The sequence below is a fragment of the Alligator sinensis genome, unplaced genomic scaffold, assembly GCF_000455745.1.
Source record: "Alligator sinensis unplaced genomic scaffold, ASM45574v1 scaffold806_1, whole genome shotgun sequence".
Classification (NCBI taxonomy): Eukaryota; Metazoa; Chordata; order Crocodylia; family Alligatoridae; genus Alligator; species Alligator sinensis.
Window position 1 is genome coordinate 263,814 of NW_005842521.1, and position 23,593 is coordinate 287,406.

Below are 23,593 nucleotides of genomic sequence, written 5' to 3' on the forward strand. Positions count from 1 at the left end.
CACAGTGCGGGGCAACAGGGATTCCCCCCCACCCACCATTTGGCACCCACGCAGCAGCTGCTCCATGGCACGGGTGCAGTGTAGCTCAGCAGGGCACTGCGCACTGCATGGGAGCTGGGGCGGCTTCACGTGTCAGCCGGCCTACTTTGCACCCAAGAAAATGTATCACTTTAGCAGACTCTCAACACTTTCCTGTACTAATAATTTGCTGATCATCTCATTTTAGAATTCAGTTTCTGTATCCAGTCATCAATATCAGCAATTATAGAATACAGTAATAAACTAGTTCCATTTCACTGACGAATAAAGAAATGTAACAACTTACCAGCAAATTTTCAAATTGTGCAAAACTCATTGCAATAGAAGTTGTACGACTCCTGAGATCCATAAGGTCTGGATAAATGTCAGATTTTCCTTGGGTCAGAAACAACACCGGATACTTATTTTGCTTATGCCGAACCCTGTAGAAAGAGTTTTAAAATACAGAACACTCTTTAACATATTCCTAAGGAAAAGGAATCTTTTCAACAGTGTTTCTAGCACACAAAGTAGAAACCAACACACGACACATAAACAGGTCAACTGATGCACACTCACCAGTGATAAGTTTCCACCCTTTAAGAACTTCAATTGTTTTGTGTCTTCCCAGACTACAGTAATTTACTGCATACAGATTAAATACTGCCAGATGCAGACGTAATCCCTAGTTCTAAGACAGTCCTTAATGTGACAAGTATTGGCTACTGCCAGAAAAATGTACTTTCCTTGTATTTGACTGTACTGAAAATACCCAGAACTATGTTGAAACTGTAGAATATGTATTACTTGGTCTTTATTTTCCTTATACAGTACCCTGAAGGAAACACCTTCCAAACTGATGCAAACCCAAGATAAGCATGCTGAGTAGTGCTCTGTTATCTTTTCTGCACCATCACTAAATACCATTCAATCCCTTTTAGCATCTCCACTGCCTTGTTCTGACTGTTCAACAAAGTAAATGAATAATTTATCCACTGTCAACTCTCACATCTAGCTTATAAGGTAGTAACTTGGGGGTCATCGTTGACCACAAGATGAACATGAGCCTGCAATGTGATGCGGCGGCTAGTAAAGTGACCAAAACGCTGGCTTGCATCCATAGATGGTTCTCAAGCAAATCCCGGGACGTCATTCTCCCCCTGTACTCGGCCTTAGTGAGGCCGCAGCTGGAGTACTGTGTCCAGTTTTGGGCTCCACAATTCAAAAAGGATGTGGAGAAGCTTGAGAGAGTCCAGAGAAGAGCCACGCGCATGATCAGAGGTCAGGGAAGCAGACCCTACGATGACAGGCTGAGAGCCCCGGGGCTCTTTAGCCTGGAAAAGCGCAGGCTCAGGGGTGATCTGATGGCCACCTACAAGTTTATCAGGGGTGACCACCAGCATCTGGGGGAACGTTTGTTCACCAGAGCACCACAAGGGATGACGAGGTCGAGTGGTCACAAACTACTTCAAGATCGTTTCAGGCTGGACATAAGGAAGAACTTCTTTACTGTCCGAGCCCCCAAGGTCTGGAACAGCCTGCCACCGGAGGTGGTTCAAGCGCCTTCATTGAACACCTTCAAGATGAAACTGGATGCTTATCTTGCTGGGATCCTATGACCCCAGCTGACTTCCTGCCTTTTGGGCGGGGGGCTGGACTCGATGATCTTCCGAGGTCTCTTCCAGCCCTGATGTCTATGAAATCACAGTGTAGTTCTTGCAGCTTTCTAGGTCCACCATTTGAATTGATAGCACATGTTCATCTACATCTGTCAGTAAAAATGCCACTTGTGATTGCTATGATTTAAAAGAGCTGGAGAGATTCAGGAGCTAAGTAGACCCTGTTTCACAGACATACCTCCTCCCAGCAGTCATTTTGAAGCTTCACTTAAATCAACACTTCACCTTCTGGTAGTTTACCCAATGCCTCCTCTGCTCAATTTAGCCATCGCTTGGAAATGAGAACAACAAAAAGGCTCTGGCTCTTTCTGGTCACAGAAAAGAGGATGAAAGGCATCATGATTTCCAGTTAAAGCCTTTCCAAACAGATTTCTTACTGTAGATAGTAAAATAGCCAAGGTGGATTCTCCTACAACTAAGAGGGTGCACTTTACCAAAGGTCAGATAACACCACTGAATCTTGTCCAACTTGGATTTTTTTTTTTTTAAAATGCTGAATAATTAACTAGTGCACATTCTTGCTGATACCTTACATAAGACATTATAAAGGCTTCATCAACCAGCAGTTCATCTCCACCAGTATCAAAAGGAATTGTACCTAGGCTGCGTGCACTCCAACAGCTAATGTACAAAGATGTTAAATGGAATCCAGATGGGCTGTAGAGCATGCTGCAGGGCCTAGCTGTTGTAAGATGAAGGACTTTCTTGTTGTGGGATTATTTGTTGCTGGTTGACAACCTGAAAACATTTTTAAGGTTTCTCAGGCTAAGGCTATTTTTCATCAGTTCCTTCCATTTAGTCACCGAGGAGCGCTGTAACTGATTCTGACTGCTTGTTGCTTAAGAAATTCCCCCTTGCCCTTTTTTTTTTTTTTTCAGAAGCAGAAATACCAGCATTCCAGCTAAACTTCAAGACGGATAATTTAATGAGCTAGTAGCTCATTTCCACAAACCTTTAATTGGACCAATGAGTTGTTGAATCCTTCCCCCACCCCAAACATACACATCAGAGATGCTGTATTCTATTTAACTGCAGTCCCTTCATTTCCTGTCAAACATCTATTGAAAATTCTGAGATTCCTCACAATGGAATAGCTACTAAGTTTTTGATGTGCATTTAAAATCTAACTATTTGATTTCAAGTGCTTGTTTTAAATGATACAACTTTCAGTCTTAATTTTAAATTTTACATTGAACCCAAGACCCATTCTGACTACTAAAAACACAAGCACCATAAATTAACAGAAAACTAAGTAATTTCATTTTACTAATCCTGCACAAAAGACCCATATAGAAATTTTCAAAAGAAAAGAGTAGCTCCAGCGACTGGTGTTTTCTCCTCTGGTACTAGCCAGACACAACAAAACAAAGATGCTTAAAGGTGTCTCCCACACCCCTGCTCTTTACTACATTAATTACCATTTTACTTGTGTACCACATGCACTTTTTTCCCCCAAAATCAGCATTCCAAAATTAAGGTGCATGTTTTAAGCAGAGAACCTGATTTTTCTTTGCTGGAATAGAAACATGGAGGAATAGAGCATTGAGAGACTGCTGCAAGATTACTACAGAGTTCACCCTTCAGCTGAACTATAATGTTAATCGTCTATCAGCCATAGCAGCTGCAGTCAGCATTCAGACATGACTGGAAAAATCTTTTCTTTTTTTCATTTTGCCTTCCTAAAACAAGATACTTGTCTTACTGCAGGAGGGTCTGTGAGCAAAGTGTTGTACGTAATTGAAAATAAGAAACCTTTACAACAGATGCATTGTATCTTTCTGTTCTCTCACTCCCCTCTGCCACACAATGAAGTGTGTCTTTAGTGAGTATTCCAAAGATCATTTAAGTGCAATTATAGAAGTAGCTTTTGCTCAAAGTTTAATGAAGCTGAACAATAAATAAAATAGTCTTAAAATAATGTTCTGCCACAAAATTGGCAGTTTTTCAGCCAAGTTTTAACTTGCTTAATAAGGACTTGTGATCTTGCAATGACAGATTCAAACATCAAAGGACAGTACAAAAATACTATTAACAACATTTATGGTCATTAAAGAGGTCTGTTTATTGGCTGCAGGGTCCAAAGCTTCCTTCACTGCTGCCATATGTGAAATTAGTTTTGGTTTTGGTGCACATAGATTCTTGTTGCTGTTTGTTCAAAGGGCTCAGTTAGTGTCAGCATGATTTTCAGTTGACCATCTGTTAATGTTTATGATCAATGAGGCAAAAACCATGCAACAAGTGTTAGTTGGATAAAACTAAACTGAGACTATTTATATATTTACAGAAGAAATGTTGAACATTGTGACCCGCTTGCAGTCTTGTATTATCCTGATTGAGTGCCCATACAGTTACATTCTGATGTGAAATACTCTCTTGTTTAAGATTTGGTGTACAGAAGACTTATTCATTAAACACTTCCATTAACTGTACCTACTTTCAACAACCTTTCAACACACTATTTCTACACACCATTACGCACCTTTGTTCAGTCATATATAATAATAGGATATAAAATAAGAAACAAGGTAAGGCAGTCCCAAACACCTTAAAGGACTGTGATTATAAGGAATACATTTTCCAATGCTTTTAGTCATAGCTGGAAGCCACAAGGATGACTTTACAATGAGTCCAGAAGAAATATATGGCTTGGCCAAACTTGCTGGCTCCTGCCACATACAGGTAGAATTTTCAAGAGTACCTTTTTCTGGTTTTTGAAAGATGCTCTTAACTCCCATTGATTGGAGGCACTTCTGAAAATTTTCCCTACAGCTATTTGTAACAAAGGGAGGTTTTAGACATGAAAAGCAAGCATGATGAGATCGATTCAGCTGATTCTTGGAAAGCAGCATCATGAGGGACATAAATGGACTCCTGTAGAACCTCAGTGAAACCGTAGGATTCTGTTAACATGGATCCAGTGGTGGGGTTTAGGCCTTAACTGGCTGTCTGAACAAAATGATGGTAACAAGGAGAAATTCTGGAAAAGGACTTCGAATGTACTATCTGCCCTTACAAATCTCAAAGCAAATGTATCGATTCCTTTTTTTAGAAAAGGGCATTGCCTCCACAAATGCAAAGGTATGGATGATATATAGCATAGTACAGCTCACATCACAGACGTACACATCTTGAAGCTCACATGGTTTTGTTACAGTATCTCAAGCCACATTTATCATAGTGAGGAAGGTGAAATGACTTGACTGTTCTGAATGGAAGATATGCAAACCCAAGTGGGTTGAGGTGGTTTTGACTCAGCCTCTACATGTCAAGTTTTCCCTTAAATCTGAATTAATCAAAAAGAGGTAATATGAGTCCACACAGTCTGCATGAACCAAAACTGCTGAATATTTTTACATTTCTAAGAACGGTCTCCATCCTGTGGTGGCTAGGGGGAAATTGTTAAGGACTCTGAATGGGATTTTACATACAGTGGTCTCTAAGGCACAGCAATGACTTGCTAATATTACATAACTGATGTAGGAGAATGCCATTAATGTTATAGTGATGAGTAGTAAGTTTCTGTTAAGGGTCTGTTTAGTTTGGAAAGATTCTTACACTCTTGCATTTGATATCATCTAAATACATATCCAGAGGATGATCCAAATGGCAAATTGCAGATCTCTGGATGACATGGTTGTGCACAAGAGAGAAGATCATTAGACAATCAGAAAAAAACAAGTAAGATAAGGTGGCATTCACTGATCAACTGACCTATGCAGCAAAGCTTTCTAGACTTATGCTAACCATACAGCTGCTTTATATATAAAGGATCTTCACTCTGACAGTCCAGCATCAGTATGCCCAATTAAAATTCTTGGTGTTCCAATAGTCAAGACAGTGTCACTTGCAAACTAAGACATCATAAGACTCTGATAGTCTATATACTATACTTGTTTACTGGAGCACAATTAACACTCAATCCATTCCCTGGTAGCATTCGTTGGTTTGTTCTTTAATTGCCAGTAGTGGCACAAACCTATTGGTTAAATGCTTTGAAGCTACAGGTTTCCCTCGATTTATGCGGTACATGCATTCCCAGAGAATGGAGCATAAATAAAATTTGCATAAAGTGAACCCACTTTATAATGTAACAAATAGAGATAGGTTCCCATGGTGGGGAGGCTGGGACTAGGGAAGGGGTCGGGGGAGGGGGGCCACTCCCAGGGCTGCACAAGGGAGCAAAGCAGAGAGAACTGTCAGTGGGTGCGGGGGAGGGGGGGGCCAGGGTATGATTCTTGCTGCAGCAGGGGCTGGGGTTAATTGGAACAAAGTGGAGCCCTAGGTTGCACAACACAGCAGGCTGCTGCTGACTGGGGCCAGCAGCGGCACAGGGGTCTTCCCAGTGCTCAGGGTGGGCTGTGCCAAGTGTCAGGAACAGCCCAGCGCCACCACCAGCTGCAGCCTGCAGCAGCATCCTGCCATCATCCCACACAGATCTGGGAGCATGCACCCCCAGGAAGAGCCCAGGACAGCCCTCCAGCCACTGCAGCAGGGGCTGGGGTGAGTCCTGCACCCCGGGCTGCCCAGGACTCTGCTTCTTCCCACTCACCCCAGCCCCTGCTGCAGCGTCCCCAGGAGCAGCTGACACCAGCTGCCTGCACCACGGCACCGTGCAGTCCAGGAGCTGGGGTGACTGGGGACAGGCGGTGCACAGTGCAGCCCAGCAGCTGCAGGCAGCTGGCACCAGCTGCTGCTGCAGCAGGGGCTGGGGTAAGTGGGGCCCCGGCCCCATGGTCCTTTCCCCACATCCCCAACAGACTTACCTGCTTGGGGGTGGGGTGGGCTATGCCGATCGCATAAGAGTGAATTTACCTTACATATAATGATTTCTGGGTCTAAAAATGCTCATTGCATAAGAGCAAATTTGCATATACAGAACCCGCAAAAAATCAAGGGAAACCTGTATAAGAAAGAGAACCATCCAAAAAAGATCAAAGGTTCCCATCTAACATTTCCCTATTTGGTATAGTGCAATAATATTCTAAGGGCCCAGCCATACCATCCTCACCTAGGTAAGAGCCTAGTTAACCTCACAAGGACTGCCTGGGTGAGGACTACAGGTTTCAGTTCCAAGGATTTAATTAAGAAATCCTCATATACTATGAAGCAATGTTTCATAAAACATTTAAACTAGTTTTTTACTGGACAGTAGAAAATGACAAATTAGAACTGTACTTAGATCTCTATTGCAGATTTTTGAAGGTGCTATTTTAGTCTGGTACAGGGAGCTATTTCCTAAGAGCACTATTGACATTCAACAGACTTCTTGATTGATATTTCCCACAGATGTCCATCTGGGTGCATTTACAGCCCATTTCTGCTACTTATAAAAAGGCGATTGACAATTGTCATTCCAAGTGCCTACAGCACATCTGCTAACACAGTATAAAAGATATCAAGTGGACTCGCTGACTTCTTTTTAGGATTTTCATATAGCAGCCCTTGAAAATCTAGACATTACCAACACTCTTCCTTTGGATACAATAGAGAAGACAGTGTCTTGTATAATGCTATAGAACTTGTACTGCCTTACCCTAGAATTGCCTTTACATTCCTGGACTATTTTAGTATCATGCTGTGTTTGCTATTTATCCTGAAAAATATACTTAGTGTGACTTTTTTGGGGTCTAGGCCATCAGAACTGAAGCTACCTAATCCTACTATGCTGATATTGTCAACCCACAGGAATAAAATCATTGTTATAGACAGCACTGATGCCTAAAAGTCACATTTCCAACTGGATACATTTTCTATTGAGATAGATGAATATTACAAATATTTGATTTAAAATGTATCATTGCCTCAAAGTAAAAATGTTATCCCTCTCCCTCCCCCCACAAATATTCAAAGAAACACAACATTGATTTGCTTAGCCCAGCAGTATGACTGTGTAGAATATGGAGCATTTTAGGAGGCTGTCTTGATGAAAAGTGATTTCATTCTTGACACAGGCACTGAGGTAACACACAGTTTAAATCAGTCTCCAGCCTGCTTAAGACTGGTTAATAACTAACAGTACAAACTTTATTTAATGCAGAAATGTTTTACCAAAGGTAGACTGGAACTTGATCTACAATCTCTCTATAGTGTGTTCATATTGCCAGTGTTAGAAATACCCTCACTTTGTATCAAGTTAACTGCTTCCATATCTAGCCTCAAAAATGCATATTCTAATTTAACTCTGAAGTATAACCACAAATAGACCAGCAAGTATTTCTTACCACGTGGACCCAACCATATTGGGCTGAGCAATTAGTCTCAGTATACCTCAAAGTTGTAGTGAACCTATTTCCATGCAACCTGGCTGGGGGGTGGGAGGAAAAAAATCGGAATTATATCAGAGAAGTTAAATCATCTGACACTATTGAGAGAAATACAGCAAAGCAGTTTGGGAAAGGTTAAGGGGAAAACAAAGATGCCAGCTTTAAGCACATGCCATGTTGGTAACTGCAGTGCCACTGTAGAGCTTAATGTGATTCTATTATGAAAAGTAACTAAAATAGCATCTGGTCTTTCAATTTATCTCTATATGTGCAGCTGAGAGTCTTCCCTGCTTTCTTCAGTGAAACTACTTTTTCCTCATTCTGTTTGCAATACTAGTTCTGCAGTATTCTGGGATATAGCCTGAGTTCCACATCAGACTTGTTGACTAAGCTTTGATTGCAGGATATTTGGCTTTCAAATTCTAAGAGGGAGTTTACAAGGCTTCTGTTTAGAAAAAGCTGCATTTTATTTGTAAACATAGCAGGTTTTTCCTAAGAGCTACCAAAGGACAATTATGAACTTCCCACTGCCACTTGCAGTTATTTTGAAGAACAGAACTGCACCGAAATGTTGATGTTTGCCTGAAAGAAAAATCTTTGTGCTTTAATGTATTTTGGTACAGTGAACCAGCACAGGATCTAACTGAAACTTAGAACCTGGGAAAATTGCTATAAAATGTCATCAAAACTTGAAACCCTCCTTCATTATTCCTACGTCTACTAGGACAATTCTAATTACTTTAGCTTCATGTGTATGCAGAGGAAGAGTGGTAGTTTGTAGGATTTTCTGGTACTAGAGTCTAGTTAATTACTCCTGTTTCTCTTGCATTAAAACTCAGATTTTCTTCTTAGGAACCTGATATTAGTGGCAGTATATGGCAGCATCTTTCACCCTTCTCATATTGGTTCATTCCCTTAGACTATCCTAGAAGCTGAAATCTTCACTGTTCTTTGGTAGATAGGGAAAACATCCTCAGAACAAACTTATCCTAATTCTCAAGGATACACACCAAGAGAAACATCCGTTTAGTTCCACCCTGACCTACTGCACATACCACATGGCAATGATCTTTGTAGCATCTTTTGCCTTAACCTTCCTCAGTAGTAAACTACATTATTATCCCTTTGGCCCCAACACTTACACAGCCATTATAACAAGGAGTGCATGGACAATAGTCTATGGAACAAAGTTCATTGGTACATCTTTATGAAATCCTAAAGTTGCTTCTCCAAGAATATAAAGTTCAACACATTCTGTACATGTTGTTGGTTTCTTAATTATAAAGTAAACATGGTAACAAATTGTTCATAAAGCATTGATTCTTTTTAAATGCAGCCCCTTCTGGTTTTGTTTGTGAAAGTCCTCTTCTAGTCAGAATACTAGTGAGATTTACTGTCAGTGTGCATACAGTACATGACAGCAGAGGAAGGAAGAAAGAGGCACTTTTTGATTGGCTGGTATTCTTAGACTTCCCTTTTTCTGTGTAGGTTTAGGTTCCTGACACTAGATGGTAGTGTTGTCACAGAAAAAACACTGCGGGTAGGCACTTGGCAGCAAGGTTCCAAGGCAGTGCCCAGCTCTCTGCTATGTCATCAGGATCGGTTTCTGCCGCACTTCCACAATATCTATAGACACAGAAGACAAGAGACATTATAGCAAATATCTAAAGGTGGCTGGTGTATAGGAGAGACATAGTTGGCAGCGTTAGTCTGAAGTCAAGTAGAAGGGCAAGATAGATTTGCACCTTGTTGATCAAGCAAAAAGTGTGCGAGTGTGTGTGCACATGTGTATGCGTGTACGCACGTGTATATCGAGAGAGAGAGCAAGCTCGCTCATCAGAGGCTGTGAGCTTCAGCTCATGAAAGCTTGCGTGCTCGTTCACTCTCTCCACACACACACACACACACACACACACACACACACACACACACACACACTTTGGTTAGTCTATAAGGTGCAAATCTACTCTGCCTTCTCTACTTGGTGTAGTGGAATCAGGAATATAATCCTGGATTATACCTTTAATAAATCACAGCTTGTTTCTACACTACATCAGAAGGGTTTTCAAACAAAGCTACCATTTCAATGATGTATATCAAGAAATATTTATCACTTGAAACTTTGTACTACAGATATAGTGGCAAACAAACAGTACACTCCATCCTCAGTAGTGGATAACTGATCTAATATATAGTTTTTATAGCAGTATGGGATCCTTTGAAATAAAAGGTACTATCCATCATTAAATAACAGAACTGTCCTCTAAAGGAACCAGAAAGAATCCCATCACTGGAAACAGAACACTAGAAAGTTTACTGTTGCAAAACAAGCCTTTGCTGACAGGAAGAAATCCATCAAGGCCCACCCTTAGAAATCAACAGGAGTTGGGTGCCTGTATACTTTTGAGAATCTGAGTCAAAAGCAGTAAAGTAACCTAATTCCAGGAGAGCTGACTTATTCCTGTGGTGTCCTGGGGGCAGTTTTGTTCAATATTGTCATCGATGACCTGGAAGATGGGATGGAGCGCACCCTCAGCAAATTTACAGATGATACCAAGATGGGTGGAGTAGTAGATATGCTGGAGGGTAGAACTAGGATTCAGAAAAACCTAGACAAATAGAAGGATTGGACCCAAAGAAATCTCACAAGGTTCAATAGGGACAAGTGCAAAGACCTGCACTTAGGGCAGAACAATCCCATGCACCAGTGAAGACTGGGGACTGACTGGCTAAGCAGCAGCTCTGCAGAAAAGGACCTGGGGATTAGAGTGGACAATAAGCTTAATGAGAGCCAACAGTGTGCCCTTGTTGCAAAGAAAGCTAATGTTATACTGGGCTGCATTGGTGGGAGTATTGCCAGCAGAGCAAGCGAAACAATTCTTCCCTTCTATTTGGCACTGGTGAGGTCACATCTGGAGTACTGTGTCCAGTTTTGGGCCCCCCACTACAGAAAGGATGTAGACAAATGAGAGAGAGTTCAGTTGAGGGCAATGAGAATCGTTAGGGGGTTGGGGCACATGCCTGATGAAGAAAAGCTGAGGGAACTGGGTTTATTTAGTCTGGAGAAGAAAAGACTGAGGGGAAATTTAATAGCAGCCTTCAGCTAGCTGAAGGGTGGTTCCAAAGAGGACAAAGCTAGACTATTGTCAGTGGTGGCAGATTACAGAACAAGGAGCTATGGTCTCAAATTACAACAGTGGAAGTTTAGGTTTGATAGAAGGAAAATCTCTCTCACTAGGAGGCTAGTAAAACACTGGAACAGGTTACTCAGAGAGGTTGTAGAATTTCCATCCTTGGACATTTTTAAGACCAGACTAGACAAAGCTTTGGCTGGGATGATCTAGTTGGGGATGGTCCTGCTTTGAGCAGGGGGTTGGACAAGATGACCTCCTGAGGTCCCTTCCAACCCTCATTTTTTATGATTCTATGAATTCATGCTCAAAGAGAACACCCTGGTTCCCTAAACTGAGAGTAAAGGAAAGAAAATTAACAGGATTTCTTTCTGCTGACTGTAGTTATATACAAAATAGTGAGATGTCCTGCTGACTGTAGTTATATACAAAATAGTGATTTTTTTTTTTTAATGGTCCAGCAAAACATTAATGTTGAACGTTCCTTTGACAGTTATAGGCCCCATATTGGCACCTATAAAAGGTGGACATTTAAATTAGCGTTAATCTATTTAACAGTCTTTGGAAGTTGACCTGCTTTATCAGGTAGCATAAAGGGGCTGCTGGTTGAGAGGAGTATGAAATTTAAATTGACAACATTAAAGGAAGATCAAGTAACTGCACAAAGACGCAAAGATTTAAGTTTTTTTCAAGTTTCTCAGTTGTTCTGATTCACTTTTCTAAGGCATTAAACCAGGTACAATATTTTCTGCTTTCTTCCACTTTTGATCACTGTAGCTTTAATTTTAACCACTGGGGCTTTGTAAGAATCACCTTTTAAGACAGCAAAACAAGGTCCATGCCTGTCAGTGAACAACATTCTGAGACTGATGCAGCTGGTATGCAAAACTGCACTTTGTGGTGTGGCTAAGAGGCACTAAAGATGCATTTTCCATTGGCACTCCCACCTTATGCAAAGGCCAGGAGTGAAAAACTGAAGAGAAGGGATCCAAAGCAACAACTTGCATGTAGTCTGTATATTGTACTCCCTTTTCTCTGTTTACTTGAGACCTGCTGTAAACACTGATTTGTGGAACATTTTCCCATAAATTAAGTCTCAGAAAAGGCATGTCAGCAAATATTTGAGGATTTAGGCATTTGTGTCACCCACTTAAGCAAATGTTAAATACCAGCCAAAACAATACATCGATGTACTCAAAAAACATCTACAGTAGGAGATATGTCTCTTAATGTAGATCCCAGCTGTACAGTAGAAACAGTCTCAGGAAGCTAGGTATAGAGAATTACCTTACTAGGGTAAGATATACAGTGTTATCTTACTAAGTTTATAGATGGTTACCCATTTCTCCCAAATAGTGTTTAGAATACACTCTAAATTATGCAGAACCAAGTCTTACTTTAAGAATGCTATTTGAATTTGGAGTTTGTTCTGAACTAAGTCTATACCTGTATACCCAGTTAGAGCAAAATATTATTTATATCTATTTCATTGGTATCTGAAGTACCTGCTACTGCCTCAACTTCATGTTCTATAACACATTAATCCACCCTTTGAGTTCCCTGAATAAAAACTGCCCTAGAGATGCCAATTATTATTACAGTAGATATCATTGTCACAGCAGTTCTCTCCTTCCACCTCTTCCAACTTCAGTTGAAGAGATTCTAATAATAAAATGTTGTCTGTCACAACTCTCCCACATCCCTTCACACCACCTTTTAGAAAGAGTCTGATGAATATACGGGTCAGATCCTGTCATCCTCTTATCCTTCAAAACAAGTCACAAAAAGCAGAAATGAAGAGAAGGAACCACCCACATTTTGCTTTAATGCTTTTTCAGGGACTCTAGCAGGATAGCATAATATCACATTTGGATGCTTAAGTACCACTTACGTGGTAAAGAGATGGAACAGGATCTGCCTTATAGGGTTTATTATGTTCCCTAAATGGCAATTTATTTTGATTTCCATGAACCATTGTATCAGGTGAAAGCCCTACACTTGGATAAACAAATCTATCAGCCTACACATCCCCACTGACCTCAGTTGGATTTGAAGACACAGGAAGCCCAAGTAACAGATACTTCTAGATCAAAACCAACTCCCTGAATTGTATTAGGAGACTATGTAAAGACTATGGAGCATGGAAAGAGCAGGGCCATTCAAGCAGGGTTTGGCCTATCAGCCAGAATCCCTAGACACATCACCAGCAAACAGTAGTTCATAGCATAAGACTCTGATAGACTTAGAAGAATCAGCATGGCACTTTGATCTTTGCCCAATACTGAAAATAATCTGTTAGGTTAAATATAGCTAGGAAGGGCTCCATGCCAAGCCTAGATCTAAAATCAGTCTGGAAAGAGCTGAAAGACTCCATAGATTTCAACACTGCCCTCTACCTACTACTCTATTCCTAATGATTCTTCCTGAAAACAGGAGGGCTGGAGGAAGTGGGACAGTCGGTGTCAAGACATGGTTTCTCAGCAAAGGTACTTAGCAATCACTAAACAAGTCCCACTGATAACATAGCTTAGAGCCTCCTGAAAGTTTCCCTGTAAAGGCCAAATGATTTGAATTCTAATGTAGCAAAAAATGGAGCGTCAGTGAGCAAAACTAGCCAGAAACTAAGAAACTGTCTGGCTGCTGCCCAAACCACTTTGACTAATCTGCTGTTATGGAGGCAACACATCCAATATGTGAAATAAATGGAAATCCCTCCTTTGCAAAGAAATACTTGGTCCCACATCTGAGCAGCAAAATCCTTACTTGCTAGGCTGTCTGCCACCCAAAAGAGTCAGAATTTTACAGATGCTGTTCAAGAAAGATATCTCTTCATCTCCATCACTGCCTGAGCATAAGACACCTCTGTGTTTATTCTGCTGGAACTACTCCAATTCCAAACACTGCTTCCAGCGCTGGGGCATTAGCTTTATACCCTCCACATTTCTACTCTCTAACTGGCTGTACCCTATATGACACAACCTTAAAAATAACCCAGGAGAATGTGTCAAGGAAGGGGATTGTTTAGGACCAAGTAAATAAGTAGTCAAGAACAAAAGATATATTGCATGGTGCTCACCTCAGCTATTGAAATCCGATGTCATGGCTACGATTAAGTTCAACTGGCTATGCAGTGTTCAGTAGCCATAATATATGACTACTGAATATATATAGCTTCTGATATATCAGAAAAAAAGAACAAAGCAAATAGCAATTTGATATTTTTACACTAAGCGCAACCCTGAGAAACCAGTTAAAGCATAGTTACATGTCACCGGGGTAATTTCTGTGTTTATGTGAAGAAGACAAAAAGTTTCACCTGTTAAAATTCGATGCAGTGGCAAAGTGACGTAGGTTAAATGTGCATAGAGTAGAAAGTTTTCATCTGTTCTGTTTAACTTCAGCCACGAGCCAACCAGGGACCGTCCTGTTCCCGATAAGGACCGCGACCTTAGATTAGTTGCATTGTGCAGATCTGTGAAGGCACAATATAACAACCTTCAATATGTGTTTTATACCTCTCCATCCTTCCCTTCAGTCATCTGCTTCATCTTGAAAATAAATTATCAGAACCATTTACAGAAAAAGGTACTGTAGTACCTCTCGGGTTATAAATGAGCATTTGAAGTGGTGATTTTGGAGATTACTCTGGTTAACGAGTGCCAGTAAACACAGGGGCTTGGACCTGGTAGCCCAGAAAGCTTCTTCCACTCCTACATTCCTATCTAGAGCTGAATTCCAAGCAAAACAGTGTCACGGTTATTACTACTTTTTAAGCAGGCAGCAGCTATTAGCAAGGTCTAAATGTAGGATCTAGCTAACAGCATATATCAGTACTACTTTAGCTAAAGAAGTCATTCTGCTAGGAGGGAGCAGTATTAAGTTGTTATCCTATAATGGGCCAGCCAGTAGCCTAACTATGGGTGGGTAAGAGCGGCCCAAGCCCTGGGTGCTGATTAAGGTGGGGAAAGAGGTGGCAGTGTTGGAATGGGGGGGTGCTAGAATGGATGCAGCTATGCTGCTAATCCAGCAGCTCCAGGCTCAGGCTTTGTGGAGTGGTGTCAGGAGCTGGGCAATAAACTTCAAGGAGGCTCTTGGGTCTTGACAACTAATTATGTTGGGGGTGAAGACAGGGGAGCACCCCTCTTGCTGCTGAATGAGGGTTTTTATATTTCTTTGCTCAGCATGGCATTCAGTAGTGCCTTACTGGGTGGCAAGGAGGTTTAACTCCTTAGGTAGGTGGCATCTTCCTTCAGAGCTGCTAGGATCCTAGAGCTGCCCTGGCTCCACCCCTTGTCTCCTCCTCTCTGTGCAGCTGGAGCCCATAGCTGCCAGGATGCAGTAGCTCCCTTGCCTCCATCTCCTGAGGCTTTGACACCACCCGGATCCAAGTATGCCTCTGGGCGCACACCACCCCTGACTCTGTCCAGGACAAAGGAGATTGCTATGCCTCTTGGTCTAACCACCAGAGAGGAACCTGGCCTGTTCCAAGAGAGTGTGCCAGTTCTACTTTCTCTTCCTGTTTGTCCTTATGTAACATTCCTGCACAGCAACATTAACTGCTTAAGTAGAAAATTTAAGTCAGGAAAACAACATATTTTAGATGGCTTATGGGGTAGGTTAACATCTGGAAGCTAGAAGAGTCAGTGCCATGTGACAACCCAGTCCATTACTGGCTGCCACTGAACAAGTCTCAGACCACAGTTTAGGGTCTCCTCCCACCTAGCACTCCTTACATAACCCCTTTAATGTTCCAGAACTGACTTAGTGGAGATTAACATAACTATAGGCAGAGGTTGGGTTAAGCACCCAAACCTCTAGGAGGAAGCAGTTAAAAAACTAAAAACTGGATGGGAACAGAGGTCTGACCAAAGGAGAAATGATGTGCTGCAGTCACTGCTATAACTAGAAAGAAAGATGCAAGAAGCAGACTTCTATTCTTACAGCCTCCTTAGAAGAGCCAAAACTCTATGGACATAGTATTAAAATGTCTTTTGACATTATATCAGCAATTTAATTAGTAGCTAAGCTATTCAATCCACTCAGACCACTTTTTCAAAGGAATAAAAGTGGTTTTGGAGTCTAACTTGTTTTCAAGACTGACTAAAGTGTATTTTAAAATTTTAACCCAAGTCTAATTGTCAAAGAGCACAGTAGTAGAGTGGCTAATGCTCCGGAGGTGTGATTTCTAGCCTCCCTCTAGACTTGTGCCAAAGGCTGCTCCTATTGGCCTTGCTCTAAATGGGTACCAGATCATTCAAGCAGGGCAGTCAAAGGCATCTGGAGGTGATGCTGGCCACATTGTTCCCTTGTGAATTGTTGGCTATAGAAGCTGATGCATAGTAATCATATTAGACCAATAGGCTGTTAGAATAAAGGGGATCTTTTTATACTAACTGATTAAAAACAAATCCAATATATATTTTCCCCTGGAGATTTTATCTAAAGTGCTACTATGATATTTAAGCAGTAAGACTTCTTTATTAAGATGTACTGTTTTAGGGTCTGATTCAGCAAAACGCTACTGAGGAAACAAATAGTGAACGGGGAAGGATTAGCCCCCTAAAGGTCCTATCCTCTTTGTGTAGTTTACAGAAGGAATAGGTCAGTCACTTGAACCACATGTAGACACACTGGTCCTTCTTGTACTATATTTTGTCTCCTTGAATATGCTAAAATATATCTTTTGTGAAAAGGCGGGCTTTTCAGAACAGTCAAATTAAGGAAGAGAGCTAGGGAGAAGTTTCCGCTGATGGAAATGTGAATAATTTAGATGATCAGCTACTTAATTCAATTTCAGAGAATATAAATTGAATGTTTTTATTTAAGGCTGCATTTTGATTTGAAACTGATTAGGAAATGTATTTGTATTTACCAACGTATCAATGAACATGCCTTTTTGTTAGGAAATCTGGTCTAATATGCTTGATAAAGAAAGCAGTTTGACTGATAGCTCTTAAAATGTTGTGATTTGGATAATACCACCTTTGCATGCGTTTATTATGTCAAGACGAGCTTAATTTTGTAGGTTTTCTCTACTAAATACGTTTTCAAATATGAAAAGCAGTTTTGAATTTCTCTTCACCGCTATTTTATGCCTTATAAAAACCATAAGCTCAGAAATAATGATATTGTATTAATTTATTGTGAACAGAGCTCAATTCTAACCTTATTCGTCTCTCAAACTGACTAATTAGGTTTAATTGAATTGGAACTGGAGAGAGAAATGCTTCATTTTATATAAATGCGTTAAACCATTATGTGAACATGTGAAATTTTATTATTAGGATCAGACTATCTAGACACTTAGGAGTGATCCAAACCCCGCTGAAAACAAGGGAGCCTTTTCATTGACTTCAATCAGCTCTGGATCAAGCCTTTCTAGAAATTCTAAGGAGTTGGAAAAGACTTCATTGTACATTTTTGCCTTGTCACTTTAGGGAAATATTTCACTTATTCTCCTCAAATTTCTCCTAGGTAAAAAACATGAATAATATTACAATCATCATGGTATAGTATGAATCAGGCTTCCAACATGGTTCCCAGGGGGTTAGGTACCCAAATACCATCACATATGAGCCTATTTGCCTTTTAATTGAGCTGAGTGATTAATGTCTCTAGAGCCCCTTTGAAAAAGCTCACATCAGATCCCTTTCCAGAGTTCTGCACGCTAAGTCAAGCCAGCTGGTTTTGCTGATGCATTCACTCTCACCTCCACCATCATCATCTCTGAAGAATTCCTCGCTGTCATTTGCCGAATGGGATTTTTTCATTTCAGCAATTCGATTTCGGGGCACTTTTCTCTTGAGTGATGGGGAGAAAAAGGATGGGCGATTGTTGCGTTCTGGGGTTGGTGGAGTGCTGAAGGAAGTAACCTAAAACGGAAATAGAAGCAAAGGAATATCTGGACACTAATCTGATATGCAAAGAATTAATTTAAACTGCAATGAGTAGGTAGTTTTGGGGTCCTAGTAGTAGACAAGCATCACAGTTGGCATTCTCAGTGGTACCCTTAGCAGAGTGGCTTAGAAGTAATTCACCATGATGACTGAACTACTGTGGCAACCTAGAGGTGTTTGTCAGAGTGGCAGTACAATGACGATGAAGTATAATGCCCTGATATCTGTATTGTGAATAAAGTTAGTGCCACTGCTATTTCTGCTGTGAATAAAGAAAGGACTTCACTCTCCTTGGCTGTCATTCAAGCACCTTCTGCACGTATCAGTTCACACAGAGAAGAGATTTATAAACCTACTTGGGTAACTGTAAAAATAAGTTAATCTTAAAATTCAGAAGTCAAGCAAAAGCATAAAAACAAAAAATGGACAGGCTAGTAGTATCAGATTCGGACAAAAAATAGCATATCCACTTTTCTTCGGCAATCACAAGGTGATTTTTTTCTCTGCTTTGAGAACACCAAATGCAAACTCAGAAAGGTCCTTATGCCTTTACAAAGCTCAGTCGCAAGGCAATTGCTTAGACTAGAACACTGATAGGAAACTGAAGTCAGCGCACCGTATAACAACAGAGGAAGTCTGTGGAAGTGACTAAGTGGTTAGGTAGTGCTGGAATGATGTTGCAGCCATGATGATCTAGGAAACATGTGAGACGTATAGATCTTTGTGGATAAAAAATTTTATTGAACCAACTACATGGCTGGGATAAAGTTGGACAGGCTTTTGAATGCAAGGCACTCTTCATCAGATCTCCAGCTCTAGGTGGTTAGGCTAAGATTCTTTGATGTGGAGAAGTTCCCTATTTTTAGGACTGCTACAACCTATACTTGTCATCAGATCTTAGAGATTCAGTATGTAGTTAAGCCTGCACTGTACAGCTGTAGTAGCCAGGCTTTGGTTATTGCTTTGAAGTGTTTTACCTGTTTGGTGTGGATGTCATTGAAGGCCAATGGCTTTGTCATAGTAAGGGAGTTTATTCCCAAAATTAATTCAGTCATTGCATGCTAGACCCTAAAGCAATTAACTTCCTGGTTATCTTGTTGCTGATTTTATAGTCTGGATTGCTTTAGGTTACTGTTTTCAAGAAGCTGACATGCGACCTAGACTGTAGTGATGCTACAGTGGTGTTCTGCCTTTCTTGAATCATTGCAAGCTTCATTCAGACTTCCTGGCTGTTGAAGTCCATGTCTACCCACTCTGTGAGGTTCCGCCATGATTTCTGTCTTTTGTCTGTTGGCATAGAGACCAATTATTTGCTAACTACAATGGTCCCATTGCTGGTAAATGCCAGGTTGGAGCTCTGGCTCCACTCTCAACTGGCAGCTGTTGAAAGAGCTAGGAACTTTTTGGGTGCAGATCAAGCTACAGTTGACCAAGCCCCATTCAAAAAAGCTTTTAGTACCACAGCTGGGGGCTGCTACAAGTAATATTATTTTAATGGTTTCCTTTCAAGTGAAAAAATGGATAACTACTTTACTGACTAAGGAATCCCTCTCTCATCTTCCCTTTTCACATTATGAATTTAGCATTTTTACAATTCCTCAAAGAATATGATTTTCCTCAGAGAATTGCTCACATCTCTCTGTACAATATAAAGAGGAACACAACTTAGATAACAGCAAATCTGCCAGGCTGGTGGTGCCCTGCAGAATCCCCCCATGTCATTTCTATGTAAATAATATGAACAATTCAAAAGCTTTTTCATATTCTCCTGCTAGCGTATCTGATCTTCAATTTGTGGTTACACTAAAAAACATTTTCTTAATCTGTAGATACCACATATGGCAGGCACATGGTAGTGGATAATGTATGATGAAAACTGTTACTGGAATAGCATCCTATGTGACTACTGAAAGTATTAACACAAAGGTGCCAGGAGCTACTTCAAGGCCATGCTCCCTTCAAGGCTGTAAAGTAGGAATGTTGTACTATCATAGAGACACCCAAGCCTGATTTTTCATTTTGCAGTCTAGCACAACAAAGGATCACTGTAGCAGCAGTTTGCTATGCTCTTTTAGGAATTCAGAGACAGAAGGGTCTTGTCGCCTGTAGGAACCAAGCGAAGGAGTAGTATGGACAAGCTCTGGAAGAGTCTTGCCTAGTCCTCCTTGACCTCAACCTCTGTTCTTCAGGAGGTCAGAAAAAGTGAGTCTGATAATCCTCTTCTTGTCATAGTCTAAGATCAGACCCTTTGAGACAGGAAGGGTAGAAGCCACTACTATGTACGATAAAATAACTTGTACTAGTTTCTTCCACTGATGGTGTATTTCATTCATTAATCATCCATCTGTATGAAGAAAGTCCATCAGTAACTATCAATGTTAAAATATTGTTGGCTTGTCCCTACTGGCTAAGCAAACAGCTTTGCTGAAACCATGCAAGAACCAAGTTAGCATCAGACCATTATCTCTTTACTCATATAAATGGTACCTCACTCCGTGTGAAATGCCACTGAGCTCAATGGAATTCTTCTTATGCCCAAAGTATACGTTTTTAGCCTCATGCTAAACCAGCAATGGCAGATTCCCTTGAAAGTGCCTTGTCTTTGTGCTATGTCCTACTAGACCAGGGGTGGGCAAAATGCAGCCCGTGACGCCATTCTATCCAGCCCACGGGGCCCCTAAAAAATTTAGAAAATTAATATTTATCTGCCCTTGGTTCCTGTCAAGCAGCCCCTTGCCCGCCCCATGGCCGGTGCCCCATACTGCAGCTGCTCACAGTCCACCTGGGGCTGCCTGTACCTGCTCCAGACAGCCCCACGTGGGCTGCGAGCAGCTGCAGCAGGGAGTGCTGGCCACGGGACAGGTGAGGAGCCACTTTTCCCCCCCGCCCCACACTCAGCTTTTCCCCAGGCTCCTTCCCGACACAGAGGAAAGCGGCCCCTCGCCCGCCCTGTGGCTGGCACTCCCTGCGGCAGCCACTCACAGCCCATGCGGGGCTGTCCTGAGCAGGCACAGGCAGCCCCAGGCAGGCTGCAAGCGGCTGCAGCACGGGGCGCCAGGCACAGGGGGGGTGAGGGGCCACTTTTCTCCTCCGCGCTGAGCACCAACTTCTTACCCAGCCCCACAGCCAGCCTGGGCCCCGCACCAGCTCTGGGCTTGCCCATCGGGGCTGCATGTGGTGACAGGAGCTGCGGCCCAGCCACTTGCCACGCCAGGCAGTGTTTGCCACTGCCGCCTCTGGGTTGCCCAGTGCGCGAGCTCCGGGCAGCCAGCAGCAGCCAACACTGCCCAGCACGGCAAGCGGTGGGGGCTGCAGCTGCTGTTGAGCCGGCGTGGGGCCCAGGCTGGCAGCGGGGGCGGGTTACAAGTTGGTGCTAAGCGCAGGGAAAAGTGGCCCCTCACTCATCCCTTGGCTGATGCCCCGTGTGTGGGCTGTAAGCAGCTGCAGCAGGGAGCGCCGGGCACGGGGCAAGCGAGGGGCCGCTTTTCCCGACACTCAGCACCAGCTTCTTCCCTGCTGGCGAGCAGAGAGTCAGGGCTGTGCGCTGCTCCACAGCTGTACTGCAGGGCTGGGGGTCACTGGGAGTGAGTGGGCAGGGAGCCAATGAGAGCACGAGGCCCACACTTGTGTCCCGGGGCCAGTGCTGGCGGGGCCCAGAGCAGGGCAGCAGGAGTGTGGGGTGCCAGCCGGCAGAGGCTCTATGGAGCCAAGCCAGCTCCCCCCTCTCCCTGCTGGTGCAGCCCAGCCCAGACCCCTGCCAGCCTATTCCCAGCTTTGGGCCCCACCGGTGCTGGCCCTGGGACATTGGTCCCAAGATGGTGAGCAGGGGGTGGGGCTACCCATGCGGCCCTTGACAGCCTGCCAAAATTGGGTAAGCGGCCCTCCACCTGAAATAACTGCCTGCCCCTGTACTAGACTTAGTAAGAATGGAAATAAAAATAATTTACAGTTCAGCAGCACATTTTGGTTGGGAAACCCCAACACCTGCAGAAACTGCAGCAGGATTTTTGATTTCCATGCAAAGTAGCATCTCAGCTTTGACTAGCATCAATCTGATTATTGCTGCATTGAAATATCTTTCCTGAAGTGTGGGCTGTTTGATAACCTTCCATGTATTCCATTTGGTCAAGAGCAGGGAGCACAAAAAACAACCTATATGCAATACGTAAAGTATGTCTACATAGCACAAAAGAACCCCAGCTAGCTCTGAATAAGCTAGCTCGGATACTGGAAGAAATATAGCTGAGTTAAGTGCAGCAGTAACATGCCAAACCTCTCAACAACAGAGTTATTAGCTAAATGGAGTGCCACAGCTATACTGCTTCTAATACCAGGACTAGATTGGGTTCAGAACTAGACTGGGTCTCTCTTCATGGTGCTGCATTGTCCTGTGAAGACAAGCATTAAAGCAAATTTAGAAATCTAAATAAGACAGCCACAGCCCTGACTTATCGCTGCCTTTTGAAGCAAGGTGTCAACATTTAACCTTCCAGGAAATACTTCTGTATACTACTTACTCTCTCATGCAAAGGGGATCCTGGGTTTGAATCTTCTTCTGTTCCATATGGAGAAGTGTCACCAGTCGAAACTCGACTTACAGCCATCTCCGCATGTCCTTTACCCTGTGGCCCCTTCATTCTGACAAATTCCATATTATTATACTTATAAAAGCCGAATGACATCTTTTGAGCCATTTTGGCAGCAACACTCACCTACAATGCACCAAAAAAGGAAAAGAAACATGTAGGGGGGACCATTAATGACTAGAGTGTAAAACTGCTAGAGAATGGTAAAACTCCTTAAATACATTTATAAATATGTGTCCATAAATAGCACTACATAATAATGCTTTTGCGAAGCACTAAGGCATTGATTTTCAATGAGGGTGTTGCAGCATCCTGAGGTGTCATGAGAGTCTTTTAAGGGTGATGTAACAGTGATTAGCACTGTTACATCTGCAAACACCTATACATGATTTACAAGACAAACTCAGAGATTTCAAATGGGAATCCATAATGCCAAAAAATGCTGACCTGTTGTCGTCTTTCTGAGTTCTTTGCAACAACAGAAATTGCTCTATTTTTCCACAGTCAAGAAATGAGCTAAACCTAAGAGCCGGTATTTTCCAAGGGCTGTTGCCTTGAGTCTAAAAGTTTTGAAACCACTGCACTAAACATACAAATCTATACATTTTCAGGTTCACACAGTTGTGCAAGTCAGAGTTTGTGTACATTTTGGGTGTAGGCACGCATACATTGGGAGCCCTTTCAAAGGGGAAAATTTCCTGAGGACAAGTATTGTTATATTATAATTTTTATTTGTGAACAAGATGAGAATGATACAAACATAGGAAAACATCGCTAACTTTAACACAGCTTCATATGGAGTTGTAATTAAGGGTACCAGCTGCTACCCTTTTGAAATGTCCCCATTTGAAAAGACTCCAAATGTTCAGGTATCCCCACACTTTGAAAACACTAGTCTTAGGTCAAAAACACAAAATGATATATTTATGAATCATCATAGAATCACAGAATCATAGAAGTAGGGTTGAAAGGGACCTTGTAGATCTTCGAGTCCGACCCCCTGCATAGGCAGGAAAGAGT

The 23,593-nt window shown here is 42.1% G+C and overlaps 1 protein-coding gene across 1 annotated transcript in view; it reads right to left on the reverse strand.

The window, feature by feature from the left end:
* Nucleotides 1-9,545: 9,545 nt before the first annotated feature.
* The window catches only part of KIAA0930 (KIAA0930 ortholog), a 131,209-nt gene continuing 117,161 nt past the window's right edge, over nucleotides 9,546-23,593 (reverse strand). The window contains exons 7-10 of the mRNA XM_014523683.2: nucleotides 22,505-22,699; nucleotides 17,801-17,963; nucleotides 14,408-14,563; nucleotides 9,546-9,586 (exon numbers count right to left, since the gene is read on the reverse strand). Coding sequence (XP_014379169.1) covers nucleotides 9,546-9,586; nucleotides 14,408-14,563; nucleotides 17,801-17,963; nucleotides 22,505-22,699 — 555 coding nt within the window. The remainder of the gene's footprint in view (nucleotides 9,587-14,407; nucleotides 14,564-17,800; nucleotides 17,964-22,504; nucleotides 22,700-23,593) is intronic.